General features: G+C 37.5%; 1 protein-coding gene across 10 annotated transcripts; it reads left to right on the top strand.

The window, feature by feature from the left end:
- Window positions 1-1,652: 1,652 nt before the first annotated feature.
- On the top strand, window positions 1,653-26,378 carry fscn2b (fascin actin-bundling protein 2b, retinal). 10 transcript variants are annotated; one of them, XM_048169802.1, is made up of 7 exons: window positions 1,653-1,670; window positions 6,734-6,857; window positions 7,547-10,646; window positions 20,020-20,176; window positions 20,405-20,526; window positions 20,625-20,792; window positions 25,418-26,378. In XM_048169802.1, the coding sequence occupies exons 3-7, from the start codon at window positions 9,827-9,829 to the stop codon at window positions 25,621-25,623; spliced, it is 1,473 nt and encodes a 490-aa protein (XP_048025759.1). In that variant the 5' UTR covers window positions 1,653-1,670; window positions 6,734-6,857; window positions 7,547-9,826; the 3' UTR covers window positions 25,624-26,378. The 10 variants fall into 10 exon arrangements, 9 of the variants coding, with proteins under 9 accessions (XP_048025759.1, XP_048025761.1, XP_048025762.1 ...); XM_048169804.1 differs by lacking the exon at window positions 1,653-1,670 and having other exon boundaries at window positions 5,303-6,857; window positions 7,547-7,607; window positions 8,295-10,646; XM_048169805.1 differs by lacking the exon at window positions 1,653-1,670 and having other exon boundaries at window positions 5,303-6,887; window positions 7,547-7,607; window positions 8,295-10,646.

The raw sequence follows: 26,378 nt of genomic DNA, 5'->3' as shown, positions 1-26,378 counted from the left end.
TAAAGTGATTAAAATATTTGAGGTTCCTTGGCACCAGAAAAGAGAAAAAAATGTTGACGAAGGGGGAAGGGTAGAGGGCCGGAGACCTTCTCAGATGTCATCATTTCACAGTCAGATTTTAATAGTGAACTTTTCTCTTTGATAAATATAGACTAATATCAAGGGAGCTTATACCTCAAACCATTTCCACTGTTTGGCCCTTGCTCCACTTATTGTACAATATGTACAATAAGTGGAGCAAGGGCCAAACAGTGGAAATGGTTTGAGGTGGAAAACACACACAAACAGGCACGGGAGGAGGAGAACATTTGCGGGCTAGCGCAGACTAGATAGGGTGATAGATTAAGCACTGTGCCACCCTCTGAAGCAGGTATCATCATTCAGAGTGGCAGCCGTTCGGTGAGCACTATAGGACTACCTGCTGAGGATCCTGCAGTAATACAGCTGCTCCACATAATCATAATCTACACCACTAAAACAGGAAAAGAAAAGAAAAGAATAAAACGCATAGAGAATAGCAGAAAGGATTTGTCAGACAAAATGGAATGTCCTAAGAATTACATACTACATTTAACAAACACAGAAATTGTACAGATTTGGCGTAATGTAAATGCAAGAGGGGGGAAAAATGTACAGGAGGAGAAAGATGGAGCTCTCTTCCTCTCAATCTCGTAGCGAAGCTGTGAAACAGATGCTAGCAGAAACATTAACAAAAGAGCGGAGCTTCTGACCGCGAGCCCCCGCGCTTGGCAAGTCCTAGAGGTAATAATGGTTAGCAACCTGAAAAATGTTCTTATCTGAAAAAAAGCCCCAGACAGTAATAAATGAAATAATTGTACTAAACACATTAATCCATGTCGGTGGCCCCAGGGGGAGGGTCTGTGAGTGTTAGAGGTAGTGAATGGCACTAACCTGCCAACAAAAAGAGTCTCTCTCTCGTTCTCTCTCCCTCTCCTTCTCAACCCTCTGCAAACAGTGTATTTTTTGCCCTGCCTTTCGGGAGGCAGGGGTCGTTATTAATCTTGCTGGCTTGCTTAGCTTCAGGCATCACAGCAGGGCAGCATCTGGGAGTGTGTGTGTGTGTGTGTGTGTGTGTGTCTGTGTGTTTGTGTGTGTGTGTGTGTGTGTGTGTGTGTGTGTGTGTGTGTGTGTGTGTGATGAGTGTCTGAGCCAGGATATGGATAATGCATGGCAAAGACTGTGTGTGTGTGTGTGTGTGTGTGCACTAGTCTGATTCAGAATGAGGCAGCCCAAGCATCTTAAGTCATGTGTATCTCTTAATGGATGTGTTTAAATGCAAATTACACCAATGCCCATGCATTTTCATCAGTGTTATGCTGTGTAATTCACAGGATTGTGCGTGTGAGTGAAAAAGAATATGACATTTGACTATGATGCATCTTACAACCATCCCATATTGCATGCATACTTGCTTAGAACAGTGGTCAGAAAGAGAAGGGGTGAAGATTCAAATGAATGCATTTGAATGTGACAGAGATATAATCAAGTCTTCTGCATCTGCAGCAAGGTCCATTTCCACTGGGCAGACATGATGTAAAGCCTGGTACCCAGTGGACATTTGGTAAGAAAAGAACACAATCACCACGGCAACCATCACAGCAAACATCGCCATGTGCTGTAGACCTTAGGCCACGCATCCCACCGGCACCGTAAGTATAATATTGTCATTTTTTTGGGTGCTGGTGTGAACACTGTAATGGACTTGCATGTAAGGGAAAGGCATGATTGACTAAGGCCCCGTTTACATCTGTTCAAAATGGAACAATAATCAATACAGAAGTAAAGTAAAGAAGTCGTCCTCTTTAACCAAATTCAGAGGTAGTTGAAAATACATGTGACCACATTTAGCGTAAATTTGACCTGATGCGCCAGTGAAAGACCACCGTAAAACCAGTTTGTTGGTTATGTGCTGCTTTAAAAGAAAAAAGTCATCCAATTTAAAAAAAAAAAAAAAAAAAAACTGTTAATGATATATCAACCCAAGATGGGTTGAAAATGTACAAACCAGCAATTGGTTTGTTTTAACTCAGCGGTTGGGTTAAATGTGCTAGGCAGTTTTATTTAACTTAACTATTGTTTAAAAATTACTATATGGCTGGCTTAAAATGAACCCAAAATAGGTGAACATATTAATGAGCAGTTTAATAAATGTTTATTATTTAATTATTATTCATTAAACTTATTAATAAATGTTTATTTATTAAATATATTAATAAAATATTAATTTTCAACATACTTTGGGTTCATTTTAAGCAAGCAATACAGTAAATTTTAAACAATTGCTGAGTAAATAAAACTGCCCAGCACGTTGAGCAAATATTTAACCCAACCACTGGGTTTGTCCATTTTCAACCCAACTTGGGTTGTTTTTAACAAATAACCCAGGTTGGGTTAAATATGGACAAACCCAGCAGTTGGGTTAAATGTTTGACTAACCTACTGGGTATAGTTTTATTTAACTCAACTATTGTTTAAATATTACTATATTGGTCGCCTAAAATTAGCCCAAACATTAATAAGTTTAATAAATAATAGTAAACATTTACTAAATGGCTTATTAATAAATGTTCACCTTTTGATTGTTACTGTTGCCTCTAGTAATTATGTGTCTGATTTTTAATTTCCAACCTATTTTTGGGTTCAAGCCAGACATATAGTAATTTTAAACAATATTTGAGTTAAATACAACCCAGCATGTCTGGCAAACATTTAAACCAACAGCTGGGTCCTTATTTAACCCAGCTTGGGTTGTTTTAAACCAGCATTTTTAGTGTGTGTGTGTGTGTGTGTGTGTGTGTGTGTGTGTGTGTGTGTGTGTATATATATATATATATATATATATATATATATATATATGGTAGATTATAATTTAAACAGTAGATTGAAATAAATATTTTTGTTGATATGTTAGATATGTTGTTTTTGGACAGTGCCATCAACAAATCCTGTCACTCAACATGGCAAGTTTAGGTGATTGGTTTAAAAAAAAAATATCTGTCAACACAATTTTCATGACATTTTACCATGAGAATTGCATGCTTACAGAGTGTCATGCACCAACTGAGCAAGTACCACTGAGATGCATGGGAAAATTAAGATTGGTTTCTCCAGGTATATTATACACTCTTTGACCTGAAGATACATTTACACTTGGCTGAAATGTGTCTTGGATTGATCAGTGATCAGATGCTGTCTCAAATGCATCATAGAGGGCATTTACACTGGCAGTCCAATCTGTAAAAATGCAACCATGTGTAAATGCCCACTAACATTTCTGCTTCTGATCTGATCAAGCTGCTTTATATGGCCAACATTTGCAGGCGCACGTCTATTTGATGCATTCTATAATGTCCCATCTCATTTGTATATAACCTGTAACTGGCTGAGAATGATCGGGATGCATGAGATAAACAGTGAATCTGAATGCAGTAATTTCTTGCAGCACAAGCTGGATGAAATAAAACACCCCGGGCTACACGTATGGCGTTTCCAGACAGGCAAAAGCGGGAAAGATAGAGTTAAATATCATATCTAATAATCATGTTTTTAAAGGAAATCATATTAAGGTTGTTAAGAGGTGCGGCACCAAATGTCAGAACCGTGTTAGTTTCACGCGCTCTCTGATAGATGCGAAGCGACGAGCCGAAGACGCTCGCGCTGACTCCCAACTCGCGCAGGGGTATTTCCGCAGACTGAGAACAAGAGAGGGAGAGAATTGTGAAGCCAATCACGTGGCGGGGGAGGGGCTTCACGAAGTCCTCTCAGCCAATGGCAGCTCCGCAACGGTAAAGTGACCCACGTGGGCCAGGAATCTTGTACTTATCAACGAACATGCATTGAATCCGCTCTAGCCAATCATCTGCGTCCGAAGTGTTAATCTCAATACGGATTGGCTGGCAGTTTCATACAGATCTTTATTCATCTCCGTTGTTAACTCATTCCTGCCACACGTTTTTACTGTGTCTGCCTCATGAAACATTCCTCATCCAAGTCCCTTTTTGGGAAGCATTTTCTCGTCAGCAAAATAAATGACCCGAAGTTTAGGTGCAAATTGTATATAAAACATCCATCCTCTTTTTTTATAATCTGCATCCATTAGGCCATAAACCATTAGCTTGATTACATTAGGATGAAATTTACATGGGTCCTGTTGATACGGATGTGTCAATTAGCCCACACACAAAATGAAATGTTCTTAAATAAACTGTCTGATTGAATAGACGGATGTGAGATCTAAAAATACCTCACTATTGAGGAGGAAGCATATGTCTATTCTAGGTTGTAATAATAAGGCAACAGACCAAATTGTTGAGGGTAATATTTAGCGCCGGTCCTCCCTAGCGTTTTGACTATAAATTCAACAGAGTCGTGGGAAAATGACCGTCGATTCTTTAAACGGCTGGAAACGTATAGTAGCCTATACTGACTATTTTTAAAGGGGGACTCAGTAAGTTTTTGTTTACCAAAAATTAAACATTTGACTTAATCGCCTCAGTAGTTCCAGTGCTTTAGGAATTTATACTGACACCTATTGGCCTGGAAGCATTAAAGGATTAGTTCACTTTCAAATTAAAATTTCCTGATAATTTACTCACCCCCAAGTCATCCAAGATGTTCATGTCCTTCTCTCTTAAGTCGAAAAGAAATTAAGGTTTTTGATGAAAACATTCCAGGATTTTTCTCCTTATAGTGGACTTCAATGGCCTCCAAACGGTTGAAGGTCAAAATTAGTTTCAGTGCAGCTTCAAAGTGTTCTACACGATCCCAGACGACGAATAAGGGTCTTATCTAGAGAAACCACTCATTTTCTAAAAAAAATTAAAAATTGTATACGTTTTAACCATAAATGCTCATCTTGAACTAGCTCTCTTCTTCTTCTTCTCTATTTGAATTCTGGCAGTGTAGACCCTGCTAAGTGTATTACTGCCCTCCACAGGTCAAAGTTTGAACTAATTGTTATATACTTGCACTAGCATATTGTATATGACAATTTAGTTCAAACTTTGACCTGTGGAGGGCAGTAATACACTTAGCAGAAGAAGAGAGCTAGTTCAAGATGAGCATTTATGGTTAAAACGTATACAAATTTTTATTTTCTTTTAGAAAATGAGTGGTGGTTTCTCTAGATAAGACCCTTATTTCTCATATGGGATCGCTGTAAACTGTAATTTTGACCTTCAACCGCTTGGGCTCCAATGAAATCCACTATATGGAGAATAATCCTGGAATGTTTTCATCAAAAACCTTAATTTCTTTTCGACTGAAGAAAGAAAGACGTGAACATCTTGGATGACATGGGGGTGAGTAAATTATCAGGGAATTTTAATTTGAAAGTGAAATAATCCTTTAAGTTTGTTACTAAATGCTGCCGCTTCATGCTTCGTTGTTTTGTTGTATCTGCAGTATGTTGGCTTGTTTTGTTAATGCTTATGATTACGGAAGTGCCTAGAGCACTGGATGAAATCAATATAAAAAAGTAAGTAAACACATTATTATTGGTATTAGTAGTAGTAACCTGGTCAATTAAGACAAAATATGGCGGCGCCCATGATGAAGCAGCCCACTAACGTTACATACTGAATAAAACAGCTTTTTTCTAGATGACTAACATGACTAAAGTATTTTCATGTGGGTGTACATAATTTTAATGGTTTTTCCAAGAAGTGCTTTTTATTTCTTTATATGTAAAACGTAGTGCACCTTTAATTGCTGTTAAGACAGCTTGGCTCATGTTTTGCACCTTTCTTTGACTGGAAGGTCCCGTTTGCAGAGGGGGGCTATAAAACAAAGATTAAAAATAGTCAAGTGAGTATAATCCCATCATGCTCACAGTCACAGAGGCACCACGTCTGACAAACCCAGCATTAATCTCTTATTTTCCTAAGAAGGGACGCTGAGTCCTACAAGTCAACGTGCAAAGCAATAGTGACACCTAGAGGTCAGATCGAGGACTGCTTTTGATGGAAGGTGCTCTTTCCCGTTTACCCCTTATGAATTATGCAGCAGACATACAATTTAGCTGGACGAGGAGGTCACCCCCAGTCGCATAGCTACCACAGCTGTACCTTAGAGATCTGGTGGCATCTCTTTAGCCATCAGCACTCTTCTGATCAGGTCTGGATTTCTCCATCTTTGTTCAGATGACTTGTGCTGAAAGATACATATAAATGAAGATACTATAAAAATTGAAATTAGTACTTGAATAGTAAACTCTATGCTACTATAGATAAAAAATAACAAATAGGCCTACAAGTTATGTGAAAATCTTAGAAAAAAGGGATGGATGCAAAACCAAAGAACCTTATTCAGAATTCAGAATTGAGGAGATCAGGGTGGGAAAAATTTAGCACGGGTGTGGAAAGGGTGAGATGGAGGAGAGAAAAAGAGGAAGAAAAGATCACAGGTTGAGGAGAATGCAGGAGATGGGATAAAAATGAAAGGGATGATGAAGAGGCCGGGTAGACTGAGAGACAGAGGAAGAAGGAGAGCAAGAAAGAAGGATGTTACATATATTGGTGGTATCGAGGATGGCAGGGTTGCTCCCGACAGAGCAGGGGAATAGCAGCATTGCAGTTAATAGGGTAGAAAAAGCTGGGGGGCTGTTAACTCTGAAATGTTCATTTTTAAACTCAAGCTTTTTTTTCTCTCCTTTCACCCCCTCCCCTCCTTTCTCTCTCTCTCTCTCTCTCTGACAATTGTGCTCCCTCCCCAGGCTGTGTAGTAATGATAGCTATTTGACTGCCATCAGAGGAGCTGGGTAATGGTCTCTAAAGAACCATTTCAGACTCAACCTGGCAGCACTGGCCTCCCAAAAACATCTGCTTGCCTATCAAGAGGTACCACCGCACCAGACACACTACACACACGTAAGCACACTCATGCACACACTCATGCATGGACACGCACAATACGGTGTTGCGTAGTGTCATGCCCGACTTAGGTAATGGACCACGGGAATACTTGTGAGCTGAATACCAACAAAAATAAAAGAGGTGGTAATAGTGTTGTTGTGGTTTGGGTATAGGGACTAGGGGCTGAAATAATACTAATATCAGACTTGTAATTAAATGTAACAGGGCCCAAACTATGACTTCAAGGTAGAACTAGACAGCTAATGTGTATGTATAATTCATCTTTAATATGTTATTTACTTCCTGTTCATATTGTTTAGATGGTTTTCTATTGCAGTATGACTTCCCAAAATGCAAACTAGTTTGCATTTTATGTCCCTGATTAGGGTTGATCCTTGAAAGATTTTAGGCTCCCTCAGGGACCTTGTAGAAAAGAAAACCAGACATTTCCATGTTGATTGGTGTAAAATGTTTCAGATTATTGTACAGAGGTAAACTTTCCCCATGATATTTTGTACCCTCTCTGGTACATTTCTGCTACTCTGCCTCCCTCTGGTGGCACATCCCAGTACTTTCTTTTCATTCAGAAAGTTTCCCTTGGGTAGGTACTGTGGAACATGTGCTTTCTATATTAGCCATATTGTTAACCATTCATTTTTATTTTTCTTCCACAGAAATGACCACGTTCATATATCTGGAGACCTCCTCCTAGCCATAATTCAAACAATAATACAAGTATGTGGAGAAAGATATGTCGGTGATGTAATGGGAGCTTCTGCGCCACTGTATTTGTAGTCAGTAGAATTAACCTGGCTCACAGGTCATGATAGCTTTTCTCTTTGAAAGAGCAAAGCTCCAAACTGTCAGTCAGGCTGTTGAAGGGATTACTTGCTATTGACAAGCTCACAGCCCATTGAAGAAAGCCGAAGTGAAGAGAGATTTCATTACGGTGACAAGGTCAAATATGCTTCCCACCATTACTGATTTTTGATAATATAGAAACACTTGTTTTGTGTGTGTTACCTCAGCTTTTATTCTGAACCTAATTGGATGTTATTTTGACTCCATCTTTGAGATTTCTCAAATGTGTCATACAATGGTTTACAAGTTCTCAGCTGACAGCACATCAGTTGTGCTGCCCTGGATCTTGTAGTTAAATCCTTAGCTATTCACTGTAACGTCGCAAACATAGTATATGCAGTTTCTTGTACATTATTTTATTATCAAAGCTTCTGGCAACAATATAAAAGTGTAAATATAAATGTAAGGGTCATAGTGCATGTCTAAGGTTAACATCTTTGCTTAGGATCTTGAACAAATGTAAACAAAGGATAGATTTGCCAAAGCCAATAACGGTTAATGAATGTCTTATTGTTCCTATGCTTAGAAAAGTGTGTGTGTGTGTATATGTGTGTGGTTCAGGCTTACTTGTCCCACACGCGGTCAGTCCCCGACAGATGGAAGGTTCTGTGTCCAAGACGCGCCCAAGGAGAGGAGGAGGGGTTTGGGGCTGCTACGGATTAGATTGGTCTAATAAAAGAGTTGGATCATTGAAAGGCAGATTAGGGGCCTGTGGTGGAGACTGTTTTTCGAACAAACATGCTTGGGATTTGAAATGGATCGACAATATGTGTAGCATTACGCAAACATGAGGCAACACAGCCAGTGAAATGCTACGCAAACAACTTATGTGACTGGAAAAGAGCTAGAGAGATGTTTTCAGTCACAGTAAATTGGTCTTCAATGGCTACATGTCAGGCATCTTTGAATAAGCATCTGTTTGTTACCTCCAACTACACTCACACCCCCATACACACATTGCTGTAATAAAGATGACCAGCCAAGCTCGGAATCAGAGAAGTCATGTAACTGTATCCTGAGTGTGCACTGGAAAGCCGATCCCCCTCTCAGGCCACTACCACTGGTGCTGGGGGAGGGCTCTGGTTACCCAGCTTTGTGTCAAAGCGCCATCAGCAAAGAGGTAGAGACTGGGGAGGAGGACAAAGGCAGGAGCACTATAGAACGGGTGGATTACTGGGCCTCCATAAAGGGTCTCTAGTGTAAGAATACGTCCAATATACCGAGAGGGGAGAAAGGACGTATAAAAAGAAACATAAGAGGACAACAGGTGAAAGGGAGGTAGAAAAGGTGTCGAAGTACACCTAAAAAGCCTCACTGTACTTCAGGTGCCGTTTGTTGACAAGCTGGTCTGGCATCTTAGTGGGCACCTTGCACACTAACATGCTGCTATTTCTCGAGGTCTCGGAGGAGAATGATGTGTCTTTTTAAGGGATGCACAAGTTCTAAGGATGTGACTGAAGTAAAAATACTTAGAAAAGGACAAGGAGACAAACTAATCAGATGTCAGACTGAAGGACTGAGACGACTAAGGCATCTAGAAGAAGTAAAACCGTGTGACTTGGTCTTGAGCAGCATCTCTTTAAGAGATCAGTAGTCCCACAATCTCAAAGGCAGCCAATGAAGAGGACAAGAGACGGAGGTGAATTGAGAAGGAAAGGGAATGAGAGAGAAAGCGTGTGAAAGAGGCACAGAGGAAAAGGAACCGTTGGGATCAGGGTGACGTCAGCAGCTCTCTGGATTGAGGTGTTGAGTCCTCCTGATTATAATCTGATCTGATTAGGAAACACAGGAAAAAAAATCTCCAGAGCCTCTGCAAGTTCTCCGGGGAGCAAGACGTTGTTTTTACCAAGCGGAGCGGAGGCCAGGACCAGGGACAAAACTAGAAGAGGAACTAAGGCCTAATAAAGAAAGTTAAGGCCTATATCTGAAGAGAATAGGCTACACTAAGGAGTCTATAGTGAAGTGGACTTCACTTTACTCTTCCCCAATAGGAAGCAAATTAATCAGAACACATAGGAGAGCTAACTTTGTAAGTCTGCAGGCTGATCAGCTTCTTCTCTGGACTTTCAACACTCTCTGGGTTGTAAGCCAGGATGCCCTCCAATGGCAGTAAAGCCCTCAAGCTACAATTCGGGCTTATTAATCATGAGAATCGCTATCTAACAGCGGAGGCCTTCGGCTTCAAGGTGAACGCTTCAGCTCCAAGTCTCAAGAAGAAGCAGATCTGGACTCTAGAGCAGGATGAGCAGGATGGTCAGGTGGTTTACCTGCGCAGTCACCTGGGTCGCTACCTGGCTTCCGACAAAGATGGCAAGGTGAGCTGTGAGGCTGAGAGCAAAGAGAGTGACTGCCGCTTTCTGATTGTGGCACAGTCAGATGGCCGTTGGGCCCTGCAGTCCGAGCCATATCTGCGTTTCTTTGGAGGTTCAGAGGACTACCTGTCCTGCTTTGCTCAGACCATTGGTGAGGCAGAACTATGGGCCATGCACCTGGCCCTGCACCCACAGGCAAATCTGCTCAGTGTGGCCCGCAAACGCTATGCCCACCTTGCATCTCCAGAGGGAGAGATTGCTGTGGACAGTAACATCCCCTGGGGTGTGGATGCTCTTCTAACTCTTGTGTACATGGACGGCAAATACTGTCTAAAGACCAGTGACAGCCGCTTCCTGGGCAATGACGGGAAACTGTCCTCTGAAAATGGCCGTGGGACAGGCTACACCTTGGAACTGAAATCAGGCAAATTGGCCTTCAAGGACTGTGAGGGGAAATACTTGACCCCCATGGGGCCCACTGGAACTCTGCGCTCTGGACGCTGCTCCAAACCTGGCAAAGACGAGCTGTTTGATCTTGAAGAAAGCCATCCGCAAGTGGTGTTTCAGGCCGCCAACAATAGATTTGTCTCCATCCGACAAGGTAAGTGGTGCTGGTTGAATTTCTTTTGACATTTCCCTACAGGAGGACCACATGCTTCTGATATCAGTGGCCAGCCTTGTTTTGTTTTGTTTTTTGCTGTAGAATCGAGTGAATACAATCTTTAAAATAGTACATTTAAAAACAGTTCTCCCTAAAATGAATATTCTGTCATTTACTTACCCTTCTGTTGTTTCCAAATCTGTATGACATTTTTATACTGTGGAACACTAAGATATTTTGTCTCAGTGTTTTTGTTTGTAAAATAAAAGTCAATAGGGTCTAATGTTGTTTTGGACCATACTGACTTTAAAGGAATGGACAAAAGCAGATGAAACGTTGTTCAAAATATCATCTTTTATGTTCTGCAGAAGAAAGCAAGTCATATAGGTTTGTAATGGCATGAGATGAAATGATGTCTGAATTTTCATTTTTTGGGTGAACTGTTCCTTTAAGGAGACTCAAAGGAACTCTCGATAAAAGTTTTGTCCCTCTCCATTAGCACTCCTGTGGCGACTTGTGTAACAGATGTGAGTCCTCATTACAACTATTAAGTACTTCTAATACCTGTTGGGTAACCAGATATAGAAAGCTAGAGTATGGAGTGCAGACATGTAAATGTCAATTGTAGATTCAGTGAAAAATGTTATTTTCAGATTGAATAATATGCTAAACTACTTAATTTTAGTAGTCTGAGCACAACTTCCACTGTTGTGCTATCAGTCTTACTCCCCATTAGTGTTCTTATATGCAAGCGTACCAATGCATGAAAATAAATTGCATGCAAAATTGCAGCTGCATGGCAAACTATGCACACATAGTCAAATCTATGGAAACAAGCCTGGAGTGCAGGTGAACACTGAGTCACGCCCATGAGCGTGACCTCACAGAAATAATATATGGCAGCTGTCTTTTCAGCTGAGTAGGCTAATATTAATCTGCCAGACATAGCTGATTTTTATTCGCTGGCCATGTGCTCTGCTAACAAACACGCTGCATAATTGTAGTTTCCTGTCTTGACTGAGCAACTAAGTTCTGTAATGTAAATCTTGCATGCTGTAACATTATCCATTATCTCCAGTGCAGAGCTCTTGGTAAGCATTTTGAGCCACCTGCAATAGATAAATTACTGGAGAAACTGAATGGCTTTGAATATCCATAGGAAGCTGGGTCAGTAACAGATCCTGTCCTCTCCAGTACACTCATCCATCTCTCTCTCTCTCTCTCTCTCTCTTGGTCTTACACTCTTTCTCATTCTCACAGATGCACACATATATATACGCATATTTTTTCACAGAGTGATATACTTTTAGCCAGTGTGGTTTTATATAACAAAATAGCAAGAATATGCTCTGATATAAGCACATGTGTGCACGCATGCACACACTAGTGGCGAGGTGTGATAAATAATTGAGTGGACAGGGGCATTTCAATGATGGTGGAGTCTGCTTTCAGAAACACAAGCCTTCCGCCGTATTTCTTTATCTGGGGACCATGCAATGCGCTGGGCTACAATGGGGACGCAAATCAGAGAGTCCTTCGGGAGCAGTTGGGTTCTGGCCCGACAGGGAAAAATCCAATAGGGGGAAAAGAGACAATGGAGTGTGAAAGTATACAGCAGAAAAGAGAACAAGACATGCAGGAGGAAAGAAAGATCAGGCACAAAATCACAATGAATAGACACATAAAGCATTATGGGTGTGGACAGGTGAACGGTATTGCTTTTTTGTCGTTGTAAAAAGATCATAATTCAAAGACTATAGCAGCAGTTCCCTGAGGAGGACATGATGTTGTATTGTCAGTTTAGTTTACCCATGGGATAGCTATTTAATGCCATCTGAAAAGTCTGTGGTATTTGCACCCGGAACCAGTTGGAAGCACAAAGAAAAATATAGCTGCGAGCAGCGATGGCGGGCCCAAGCCCGGTGGCACCGCCACCCCGGTGGCTTCAGGGCAACTGTGCACAGCGGGCAATAGGCACTTAAAACGGTTAAACATCAAAGGACTATGTCAAATTCACTCCACATTTACTGCACTACAAGGTGCCACTATAGAGCCCATCCTCCCTGCCCATTTTCAAAGGATTACATGTGCCAAGTTTTAACATTATTCTGATGAATTTTGAAGCAAATCAGGTAAAAATAAGAGGGTGATCTCAATGTATGCTGAAAGTGACACATTTTCTGCTTCCAGTTGGTGGCGCTATGACTTTGAATCACAATAGTCACATCCATGTGATCAGCCTTGTACAACGAAGACTAAGCCGAAGTTTCATCAAAATCAATTAATGTATGCAGAAGTTATAACACTTTGTTTCCCTTTTCTTGCCATAAATTCGTTGCCTCGCCACGGCCAAACCGTTTGAGATATCCAAAATCCGTTTGCAATTAAACAACTTCAATGTGTTAGCAACAAGTTAAAAAAAGCTTGGTGTAAATTGGATAAACCCTGTAGGAGTAGTAGTATAAAATTCATAGCCTGTTTTTTCAAAAAATTAACATTCAAACCAAAATAGCTGACTTCCTGTTGGTCGGAGCTAATGAATGTAAATTAGAAAATTGTCCGGCTTGATGAGAACAATATGTGTACCAAGTTTGGTGACTGTAGGAAAAACAAACCCCCCCACTTTTGTCAAAAGGTGGCGCTACTGAGCCCCTCCACCACGCCCATTTCTATGGCTTTGTCCATGTCTACTGGTTGACAATATTGATGTGTGTGTCGAGTTTCATGCAATTTGAAGCATGTTAAGAGCCTCAAAAACACTCAAGAATATTATTACAGTTTGACCTGTTGCCATGGCAACAATATTTCAAATATCAAAAATCCTGTCATAGGTCTACATCTGCTGTGTATTGACATTACACTGATGAAGTTTGAAGCAAATCAGGTAAAAATAAGAGGGTGATCTCAAAACATTTCAAAAAGTGATACACTTCCTGCTGCCAGTTGGTGGCGCTATAACTTTGACTCACAATAGTCACATACATGTGATCAGACTCCTATAACGAACACACTTGTGAAGTTTCATAAAGATCAATATATGTATGCAGACGTTATAACACATTTCCTGTTTCCTTTTTCTCGCCATAAATTCGTTGCCTCGCCACGGACAAACCGTTCGAGATATCAAAAATCCCCTGGCAATTTTTAATCATCAGTGTCTTGACTTCATGCTGACCGAGTTTGGTGGCGATCGGATTAATCGTCTAGGAGGAGTATATCAAATTCCAGAGCATGCGTTTTTCAAACAACCCTTAATAGCTGACTTCCTGTTGGCGTGACGTTTAACTTAGAGCACGAAAGTTGTTCGGCCCGATGAGGTCTATATGTGTACCGAGTTTCAGACTAATACGTGCAAGCGTGTTTAATATATGGACCAAATTTTCAGACCTTTTTCAAGGGGGCGCTGTTGAGCCCCCCTGCCACGCCCGGGTACCAGCTTCTGCCCGGCCCTGTTGGCCGCGGATTCCAATGTGTGTGCCAATTTTCAAGAGTTTTTGAGCATGTTAAGGCCCCCAAAAAGCCCCGGAAGACGGGAAAAAAAAAAAAAAAAAAAAAAAAAAAAAAATAATCCTTAGAAAAACAAGAGGGCCCTGCGCGAATTTTCGCTTGGGCCCTAATGATTTCATTTTAGCAGCTAAATAGGTTGCAAAGCAACTATTATACAAATCCTTAACTGTGAGGTCTGAAATTTTAGCATAGTTGAAATCTCTGGATTGTAATCAAAATTTAGGGGTGAGATATTTGAGTCACACATTATAACTCTTACAGTGTGTCTCTCTTGCTTCAAATGGTTCAGTGTCGATTCAAAATTAAGAAACATGAAGTATCAACATATTGGCAAAAAAAAATCTAGGCATTTCATTATGGGTGAAAAAAGACAGGGAAAATGACACAGGCCAGATGGAACATTTGTTCTTAATGAACAAGAAGCATCTCTCCCCATCTATTGCACATTCATTCTGTGCAAAAAGCAATTAGGTAAAGTGATTCTGCTAATGGATGAAGCAGTTCATTTCTTTTAGAGAGTCTCTACATGATGAAGGGAACCAGAGATGACTTCAGACAGGACTGCCAATCAGCTCTGCAGGTCTGACGTTCATTAAGCCCCAGGCCTCTCGCCCTGGGATGCAACACAAACTCACAGATGATCGTTTAATCAATAATGAGTAGTGACACTGCACAGTAGTTTTTTTCAGAAATATCACTATTATTGGCCGAGATATGATGTTTATCAGTTTAGTTTTGTTGTGGTGTACTTTTCTGCAGCAGCTATGGAGCATGTTGTGTGGCATTCATACTTGAGTCGGAAAGATGGCATGCACTCAGGCGGGTGGATCTGTTACCATGTTCTTCATCACCTACCCAATGTTCCCTGGAGCATTCTAATCCAGCCCGGAAGGTGAAAAGGAGATGAGCACAAAGGAAAGAAAGACAGAAAGAAAGACAGAAAGAAAGAAAGAAAGAAGCTAACAAAATGAGAGACAGTGGATTGTGGCATCACTTTACCATTAAAAATTAATCTCAGAGTGACTGTCTTGGTACATTTGGAGATCACAGCTTTAGTTTTGGTCCAAAAATTTCTAAGAAGACATCTTCACTTAAAGTATAGAGGGGTCCAAAAGTCTGGGACCACTAGTGAAAATGCTTCTATTTTGTATTTTTCTAATTGAATAAAACAAAAAGGTCATGACAAATTCTAATATCAACATGAGTAAAAGTTTAATGAAAATTTTTTTTAAGTTTGTCCACTTTCTGCTTTAGTGGCAGCAGCACTACAGTGTTGTGCACTTCATATGTTTTTATTTTATTTTGTAGTGTTCTCCCATGCACATTTTGTTCTCTGATAAGTATTTGACCTGGTACGCATGCAGCGATCTTCTTGCCCCAGTTTTGAGAAGGTCCTCTCGCTGTCTCTGGGTACTGTTACATTCCACAGAAATGGGTTGGTAAATTGAGAGGGAGCATTCTGTGATGGGAGTGAGGTCATTCGCAGGAGTTCAGGATTGAGCTCAGTAATCACAATGCCGTGGATGAGGAATGATCAACAGAGGAGATAGAGTGTCCTGCCCCAGCTGGCCTCTCTTCTTCTATCTTTGGTGCAAAACTAAAGCAGAGTCAGACGTGAAATTGGAAAATAAAGTGTAACGGGCCACAGAATGAAAACCGCTGCAGCAGAGTGGTGTCTGTTCTGAGAAAGACAAACATCTGAAGCTGTTTCTTTTTTGTTATCCCTGATTTTGTCTTGATTAGAAACTAGACTTTGTTTTGGTGACTTTGGGCTGGTAGGTGTGCTTTGGTTCCAACAAAAACAATGCGTTAACATTGTGTGTTCTCATTATTGTCTTAATCCTGCATACCACATGTTTCTATCACTTAAAGCCATTAGGAATCGGATTATAGAATCCAGTTCCCAAGTAGAACCAGATAGCGTCTATTGATAAGTAATCATGATGATGAGAGAAATAGTCCATGCTGTGTGAGAGAAAGTGACAGAGGAGAGAGAAACACAAGCACACATGGATAGCCTAAATCATATTGCAAAAAAAAAAGCATTCCACGGTGGAGTGATCGATGGTCGCAGATTCTGCTGATAGGCCTGGTTTCTTTCCCAGCATGTCTCGGGCACCCTACAGAGTCCCGTCGAAACAATGGTATTACTTCAGCCTCCCGACTGGTTTTTCTTTGGAGCTGGAGGATTGTACATACGCTACTCAAAAAAAAAGCTGCTTACTGGGCCCTATGGTGCAGCTTTGTGTCTCTTTGCATGCTGAGAATTAGGAGAGGTTGCAGCATGAGAAGGGGAGGGGCAGGAAGGATGACAGGGTGGAGGGAGAAGGGGGTAAGGTGCAGGATCTGGCCTGTTAAAGGATTAAGAAAATGATCAAGGGATATTTTCGGATACATCCACTTTGAGCCTTAGCCACTACAATCTGTTTGCCACATTTTGCATGATGCCATCCCTTTTGGTTGCGATCATGTCGTTCGATCATTTAGTTGCACTACCAGACAAAAGTTTGAACACACTTGATTGAAATTATCTTTGTTCCTACAGTTGGTTGAGAGAAATATCTTTGAAAAATCTCAAATATACAGGGGGGTTTATTCATTTATACTTAATTTATTTTAAATATTTTGTATTATATGCGGGCATTACTTTCGGTTAGTTCTTTGTTTATTTTGGAATTAAGGTTTTGTTAAACGTTCGCCAGTTCCCGCCTCCTTCTTCCCGTACATACAAACTACGTTACAGAGTTATTTTAAAGGCACAATATGTGAGATTTTTGGATTAAAATATCCAAAAACCACTAGAACAATATTACATATTTTGTTGACTTGTGTACTTACATTATCCCAAATAAGCAATTTTAAGTGTCAGTGCATTCCGATTTTATTTTGTAGAAACCATGAAAAACCAAAGACACTTTAATATATTATGTGTTTTATCAGACAGGTGAGCAACTGTTTGGATACATTCATAAACAGAAAACAAATCATATTATATACAGTACAGTCCAAAAGTTTGGAACCACTAAGATTTTTAATGTTTTTAAAAGAAGTTTCGTCTGCTCACCAAGGCTACATTTATTTAATTAAAAATACAGTAAAAAACAGTAATATTGTGAAATATTATTATAATTTAAAATAACTGTGTACTATTTAAATATATTTGACAAAGTAATTTATTCCTGTGATGCAAAGCTGAATTTTCAGCATCGTTACTCCAGTCTTCAGTGTCACATGATCCTTCAGAAATCATTCTAATATGCTGATTTGCTGCTCAATAAACATTTATGATTATTTTCAATGTTGAAAACAGTTGTGTACTTTTTTTTTTTCAGGATTCCTTGATGAATAGAAAGTTCAAAAGAACAGCATTTATCTGAAATACAAAGCTTCTGTAGCATTATACACTACCGTTCAAAAGTTTGGGGTCAGTAAGAATTTTTATTTTTATTTTTTTGATAAGAAATTAAAGAAATTAATACTTTTATTCAGCAAGGATGCATTAAATCAGTAAAGACATTTATAATGTTACAAAAGATTAGATTTCAGATAAACACTGTTCTTTTGAACTTTCTATTCATCAAATAATCCTGAAAAAAAATATTGTACACAAATATTTTGTACAATTGTACACATTAAATGTTTCTTGAGCAGCAAATCATCATATTAGAATGATTTCTGAAGGATCATGTGACACTGAAGACTGGAGTAATGATGCTGAAAATTCAGCTTTGCCATCACAGGAATAAATTACTTTGTGAAATATATTCAAATAGAAAACAGTTATTTTAAATTGTAATAATATTTCACAATATTACTGTTTTTTACTGTATTTTTAATTAAATAAATGTAGCCTTGTTGAGCAGACGAAACTTCTTTTAAAAACATTAAAAATCTTAGTGGTTCCAAACTTTTGGACTGTACTGTAGCTCAACACAGTAAGTCTTATTGTTTAAATCTCATATTCTTGATTTACCGTGAGTACCATGTTTTACCATGACTAATATAGATCTAGCTTACTGCAGTGTGCAACAAGTGTCTCGTATTTTCAATCAAATAAATGCAGATTTGGAGCATAAAAGACTTCTTTTAAAAAGATTTAAAAATATGAATTATTCCAAATGTTTGACCAGTAGTGTGTCAGAGTGAGAGAGAGAGAGAGAGAGAGAGAGAGGAATACAAATGGGCATTCTCCATTTCAGTGCCTGAAATAGCATTTGAAAACGTATTAACCTACAACAAATTTTGACTGACCATACTTTTGGCACTTATAAGTAAACAAGTACTCTCATGTATAACTGTTTTCAAGATATTTCTTGAACAAAGCTACAGCGTGCGTTAAATTTTAGTCTAATGGATGCCGTGAAGCAATCCCAGGACTAATTGGCATAGAAACTCAGCAGGGTGCAGCGAGGTCATGGTTTCAATGCCAAGGTTTTATTGGTGTAGTGGAGAAAGATATAATGAAAGAGAGAGAAAGATAGTGGTTTTGCTCTACTGCACTGAATGATAATACAAACGCATAGTCAGGAATATGTTGTTTGCCAATAAGAATGCATGGATATACTTTAGGTACATAGACCAAAATACACAAGTTTTTTTTTTTTTTTTTACATAGAAACACACAGAGTCTACATGAGTTACACAACCCAATAGCCTAATCATGATTAATGGCTTGGATATGAAAAATGTTTCAGACCTCAGCCAGTGGTCTTGTTGTGTAAATGTTAATGTTACAAATAATACAGTGATTTGGAATGGATCTGTCATCGTGACTGATTGAGTAAACCTCCTCATTTCAAAACAAAAGTAATCTTGCATTGATATAAAGGATGTTTACAGACAGCCGAGTGACATGTTTGGGCTCCATTAACTATAGATGTGAGTCTTAAATAAACATGGTCCGCTGTAGATGTTGCGCCAGAACAGGGCTCAGAATCAGGTTGATGCCTGTCGTGCGTGGCAGTGAAGTTAATCATGCTGCTTTGTCTCCCTTCAGGATTTCAAACTGGGGGAAAGTTCAGGATAAACACACGCTATCTTGTTTAAGCTGATACATTTGAAATGTACTTAGAAAAGCATGTTATATATTGTTCTAATAGTCAGTGTCAGTCAGTGTGATTGTAATGGGGCATAGTAATGAGAGTGAAGTTTAAAGTTTATTATTTTAAAAGATAAGAAAGTTTATGTAAATGTTTTATGTAAATGTTTTGCTGTTTACATATAGATTTGAACTTACTATTCATCAAAGAATTCTGGAAAAAAAATATCTTGGTTTCCACAAAATATTAAACAGCACAACTGTTTTCAACATTGACGTCATTTCAGCATAAAAATAAATGTTTTTTGAGCATCAAATCATCATATTAGAATGATTTCTGAAGGACACTGAGTAATGATGCTGAAAACTTTTCCATCACAGGATTCAATTACAATTTAAGATATATTAAAATAGAAAAATTGTAATAATATTTCACAATATTACTGTTTTTACTGTGTTTTTTATCAAATGGCTGAATAACATAAGAGAATTCTTTCAAAAACATTTTTAAAATCTTACTGACCCTCAACTTTTGAACAACATGTGCATGTAAAATATCTAAATTAATGTTATGGAGCTTTTTCAGATATTGTTACAGTTTTACAGCCTTCATGAACTCTAATTAAACTCGATTAACCTATTTTTACATTTTATTGAGACAAGTAATGACTTATAATATGTCAAATAATATGTTTGAGGCACCATTTTAAACTTTATTTTAAACCTTTTCTGAATAAATAAGCAAAAATGTTCTGTTCTCCAATATATGCATATGTTAAATTAAAAACAATTTTTCTTATGTCCTGTTTGTCTTATGTGCTTCAACAGGAGTGAGTGTCTCAGCCAATCAGGACGATGAGACAGACATGGAGACGTTTCAAATGGAAATTGATAAAGACACAAAAAAGTGCAAATTCAGAACTAATGAAGGGAATTACTGGACGCTTGTCGCTCATGGAGGCATCCAGTCAACGGCTACTGAAGCGTAAGATGTAGCTTTACTTTCAGACTTTCTGCTACTAATTCTCTTTCACTTACTGTATACAAGCTATGACATGACAGAAAGTAGCAACAGTCCTATTATGTAACTATTAATAAATGCATCCATAACACATAGTGGAATAAGAGAAACTGTGAAGCCATTTCATTTCTATTCTCTGTGGGTGTACATGTTTTATGGACACTAATATGTACAATCTTCCACTGTGTGCAGCGGTGCCAACACCATGTTTGACATAGTGTGGCTCGGTCGACGGGTGGCACTGCGAGCCAGCAATGGAAAATACGTGTGCACTAAGAAAAATGGCCAGCTTTCTGCAGTCAGTGACTCTGTGGGTGAGTTCATACTTGATATTACCCACAAACAAAATCAAAAAATGTAATTCAAATCAGATGTATTTGAAAAACCTATGCCACCCTGTTTATCCCTCCAGGTGAGGATGAGCAGTTGATTCTGAAGCTGATCAATAGGCCCATTCTGATCCTGAGGGGAGAGAATGGTTATGTATGCCACCACAAGAACTCTAATACACTGGACGCCAATCGTTCAGTGTATGACATATTTACACTGCAGTTCAATGATGGAGCATACCAGATTAAAGGTGAGTTTTACTCCAGCTGCATTTTCAGTTATTTTTATTCTGTATTTCCTGTAATAGATCCTAAAGCAGCTTTCTGGAAAGCAATTAACAGCTTTTTTTTTTCCTGGAAATTGATTTCAGGGCAAAAAGAGCCTTTGGCAATGACTTCTGTTAATTGTAATCAGTGTCAGAAATGTCAAAACATTTTAATTAACCAGCTGAAATTGATTTTAAAGGGAACTTGGTTACTTTCAAGAAGGCATACAGTATTTTCGGTAACACTTTACACTGTAAACCCTAATAAGTTGGCAAAACGTAAAAAAAATGGAGGTAATCAGTTACATAATTTTTTTAAGTTAAGAAATTTAAAGTTTAAATAAGCAGAACTGGCAGATTTCGATTTTGTACTCATTCATACATTAAACTCAAAATCTTAACTATATATATATATATATATATATATATATATATATATATATATATATATATATATATATATATATATATATATATATATATAGTTAAACCAAAATTTATTCAGACACCTTGAACATGTAATTCATTACTAGTTTATTCATTATAGTTGGTAATAAAATGGTATAAAATAATAAAATTTAAAAAAATAATAAAAATGGTAATAATAAAATGGTAATAAAATATGACAAGATCTCAAGAGTTAAACTGTGTCAGAAAAAGAAGAATCTTAATTATGTCACATAACACTTAAGCAAAACATGGTCAGGTCAAAGTGTCTGAATAATTTTTGGCTCCAAATTTTTTATCAATTTTACTGGTAATCCACTGTATGATATATATATATATATATATATATATATATATATATATATATATATATATATATATATATATATATATATATATATATATATATATATATATATATATATATATATATATATATATATATATAATATTTAAGGGCAAAAGTTTGGGTCCAAAAGTTTGGAACCACTAAGATTTTTAATATTTTTAAAAGAAGTTTCGTCTGCTCACCAAGGCTACATTTATTTAATTAAAAATACAGTAAAAAACAGTAATATTGTGAAATATTATTACAATTTAAAATAACTGTGTACTTTTTAAATATATTTGACAAAGTAATTTATTCCTGTGATGCAAAGCTGAATTTTCAGCATCGTTACTCCAGTCTTCAGTGTCACATGATCCTTCAGAAATCATTCTAATATGCTGATTTGCTGCTCAATAAACATTTATGATTATTTTCAATGTTGAAAACAGTTGTGTACTTTTTTTTTCAGGATTCCTTGATGAATAGAAAGTTCAAAAGAACAGCATTTATCTGAAATACAAAGCTTCTGTAGCATTTTACACTACCGTTCAAAAGTTTGGGGTCAGTAAGAATTTTTATTTTTATTTTTTTTAAAAGAAATAAAAGAAATTAATACTTTTATTCAGCAAGGATGCATTAAATCAATCAAAAGTGGCAGTAAAGACATTTATAATGTTACAAAAGATTAGATTTCAGATAAACACTGTTCTTTTGAACTTTCTATTCATCAAATAATCCTGAAAAAAATATTGTACACAAATATTTTGTACAATTGTACACATTAAATGTTTCTTGAGCAGCAGATCAGCATATTAGAATGATTTCTGAAGGATCATGTGACACTGAAGACTGGAGTAATGATGCTGAAAATTCAGCTTTGCCATCACAGGAATAAATTACTTTGTGAAATATATTCAAATAGAAAACAGTTATTTTAAATTGTAATAATATTTCACAATATTACTGTTTTTTACTGTATTTTTAATTAAATAAATGTAGCCTTGTTGAGCAGACGAAACTTCTTTTAAAAACATTAAAAATCTTAGTGGTTCCAAACTTTTGGACTGTACTGTATATATATATATATATATATATATATATATATATATAAACATTATATAACACTTAATTTTAGCATTTATTCTCCCTTTCAAGTGCCAGGGCAATGCATGTTAGGAAATAGAAATCCCAGCCCAGTTTCAGGTAAATTTAAGTTTGTCTAAATTAAAAGAAACAAGTTCATAAAACTCAAAACAATGAAACAATTCAGATTACTTAAAATGTGACAGTTTCGTGAACTCAAAAGAAAAAGAAAGTTCTAAATACTCATAAAAGTTCATTTGATTGAACCAATTAGTTTAATTTGGATTTGCCCTACACAAACCAATTAATTATTTTGAGCGTTAGGGTTTACAGTGTACAATAAGGCATTATTAACATTAGTTAATGTATTATTTAACATGAACTAACCATGAGCAATACATTTGTCACAGTATTTATTAACCTTTGTTAACATTAGTTAACTAATGAAACCTTATTGTAAAGTGTTACAGTATTTTCATATAACCATAAAACTAGAATACAATATTATGAAATATTTAAGATCACAAAAAAAGAGGAATGCACCATTTAACATTTTAACCCGTTAACTGCCAGTGTTCCAGTAGCGGGACATTGCATTACCATAGAGTGGTGCAGAGGTGGCATATTTAGTATCACCCTGGTTACCTCGACAAAAACCCAATAGTATTTTTCCATTGGCTTTTGGATTATTGCAGACAGTAATGTCTGTGACGTGACTAACAAAAGCTTATGATTCTTACACATTCTGTTCATCATGATAATCTTCACAAATGAGCACAACTTTTATGAATTATGAAGCATAATTTCAAAATTACAATACATTCATGATTATAAACACAGCAAGGCTGTGAAAGCGGATTAGTGAGTAGATGAGTTTACCTGTTCAGTTACGTTTAATGTCCCCGGCAACCTCTGTAGTCCCATTTAGCCGCTTGTTAGCAACCACCTTTCAAGACAAGTAAAAGTTTTTAAAACAAGAGAGTATTACTTCTGTATTTTATATTGTAGAATAAAATGTGAAAATATCTTAAGCTTGTGTTCACCACGGACCTTATTTAAAAGATTTAAGTAAAAACCCATTAAAAAAAAAAAAACAATGACCTCAGGACGATGGATACTGAAGTGCTAAAATACTAACTTGTTTCCTTGTTTTGGCCTACAAAAATATTCATCCCTACACCACTCTATTGAAACTGCACTTTTAAACTGTTCAGCAGGCCCCTCCCCCTAGTGGCCGGTCTCATGTTTCACATTGTACAAACTCTTTTTCTAATCATGACAAAACACATTTCTTTGGTAAGGTCTGAGAATTAAGGTTCCATACTTGGCCACAGTTTTGTGATAGAAGTGATAGAAACGTATTAAAGGCACAGTATGTAATTTTCACCACTAGAGGTTGCGTATTCAAAACGATAACAAAGGCGTAGCTTGATGACGCTGTGAAGGAGCGTGGAATGATGGGAGTTGTCATCTTCACCTCCACTGCTGATGGAAATCAATCTGATTGGACTCACTAATCATGTTGATGGATGAGGTAATGAAATAAAGTTTTATAATCGTTACGTCACATGATTTTATTTCATTCTATTGAATTAGCTGCAAATAACAAAGTTTAATGCTAAATTACTACTCATACATGTCACTTTATTTTTCGAATTAAATGGTGGGGAAAGGCAGCAAAGATTTACGTGTTCAAAACAATCATACTAAATGTACATTTGAACCCACAGCATTTGCTATTTATATATAACACATACTGTATTTAATTACACTGCAGTTAAACAGTGTTAGAAAATGCCACACTTATATTGATCCTCATTTTATTTCCCCTCTTGTCCAAAACTGTTCTTGTCATTTGATTCACCCGTATGTGTACGTTTCTTGGAGTTATCTTTGGTGTCAGAACCTCCTACAAATGATAACGAATAACTGTGGTCCACAACGACTGTGTAAAACAACATCAGAGTGTCGTGCTAGACGCTACAACTACTACTGCCGCACTTTTCATGAGACTCACTGTGTTGCCATGGTTTCCACGGCAGTAAAAGCGCGAATGGAGACAGGCGATGCAATGAGGAGGGACGTTACACTGGTTAAAATTGCGAATTTCTTTGGATTTAAACATTGTTGGAAGCATTTGGGATAATGTAAGTACACAAGTGAACAAAATATATAACACTGTGCTAGTGGCTTTTGGATATTTTAATGTAAAAATCGTACATATTGTGCCTTTAATTTGTGACAGGAGAACGCATTAAAAAAAAAATTCAATGGAATGTGGGTGTCACCTAGTGTCTATTTTTGGTATAACGCCTAAACAAAATCACAGGAACCTTCATTTTTGGAACTTCAAACTTTTCAACTTTAAATTTAAAACACAACTTGGTTTGATTTTCTAGCAATTAGAATCCAAGTTATTTTGTAAAACATGTTTTTTGTATAAAATAAAAAATGTTTAGTTCAGGACATTTGCTTTGCAGTAAACTTCCATATCTTTTTCACACTTTTATTTCTGCAATAATCTGCTGTCTTTTAAAAAAAAAAAGAGATCAACCTTAAGCATACAACCATTTAAGTTCATGCATTTTCATATCTACGCTCAAAAAGGGGGGTGACTGCTTTAAGTATGTAAATAATATTTAAATCTATTTTTATATCATTTTTGCCTTTTTGCCGTGTGCTTATGAACACAGAATTAAGCAGGGTTCAAGTCATTTATTTTATGAAGCTGACCAGTATTGTTTTCCTACAGGTGCTGGTGGAAAATTCTGGTATGTGTCCAACAGTGGTTTGGTGTGCTCTGATGGAGACACACCTGAAGATTTCTGCTTTGAGTTCTTAGAGCATGGACGGATAGCTATGAGGGGCAAAAATGGCAAATACCTGCGTGGAGACCAAGGAGGCAACCTGAAAGGAGATGGAGAGAATGCAGACAGCTCTTCCCTCTGGGAATACTGACACCATGTGGACATTTAAGGAACTGTCACTCACCTGTGTTAAACTCTTGGATTTACATATGTGAGAAAATAAATTGCTACAGTTGGGGTTTAATGTTCGGACATCTGTTTCCCATCAATCAGCATTTGTTGTAGAGTCAGTATTCAGCATTATGCATGTATTCTTTACCTTTTCTGGTTTATAGTCCTATACAAAATGAGCATGTAGAGACAGAAAACAAACATGACAAGAACCTTTATCATATCAGCTCACTGTTAAGAAAACTGTGTGAGGTATTAATCATGCATAAGTCTTGCATAGCATGCTATTATTGTGGCAAATCAATGTTCAATTGCAAACTGACACATGGAAATACATAATTGTTGTTTTTCTTTATTATTATTTTTAAACCCTTTATTTTCTTGTCTTTCGTGCTGTTATTTATTACCATGTCAATGCCTGTCGGTTCCAGTGAAGCTAATTTTATTCTCTGGGGTTACAGACTGCCGTGTTTGTATTATATGGACATACAAGGCATAGAGATATATTTAGGCTGGGCAAATGAACTCTTCTTCTTGTTTCTTTAAGCTTACTGTTGACAAGGAAGCCAATCAGCCATGGATAGAAGAGGATACACAGTAATTACTTCATCTCACCAAAATGACATGTACCAGGATTAAATTCATTTTATTCCCTATTGTGATTTATTTGCTTTTTTGTGCTTAAGACCATCTGCAAAGGTTTTACAATTATTACAATAAAATCCTGTCTCTTAA

Source organism: Megalobrama amblycephala, linkage group LG20 (assembly GCF_018812025.1).
Source record: "Megalobrama amblycephala isolate DHTTF-2021 linkage group LG20, ASM1881202v1, whole genome shotgun sequence".
Taxonomy (NCBI): Eukaryota; Metazoa; Chordata; class Actinopteri; order Cypriniformes; family Xenocyprididae; genus Megalobrama; species Megalobrama amblycephala.
Note: the sequence above shows the minus strand (reverse complement) of the source record. Positions and strands in the feature narration are given on the sequence as shown.

What these genes read in the sequence shown, in the direction of transcription:
- fscn2b (XM_048169802.1), top strand. Translation starts at nt 9,827, where the DNA reads ATGCCCTCCAATGGCAGTAAAGCCCTCAAGCTACAATTCGGGCTTATT. An exon ending in ATTTGTCTCCATCCGACAAG is followed by an intron (nt 10,647 to 20,019) that starts GTAAGTGGTGCT and finishes GTGCTTCAACAG; the next exon opens with GAGTGAGTGTCTCAGCCAAT. An exon ending in TGGAGCATACCAGATTAAAG is followed by an intron (nt 20,793 to 25,417) that starts GTGAGTTTTACT and finishes GTTTTCCTACAG; the next exon opens with GTGCTGGTGGAAAATTCTGG.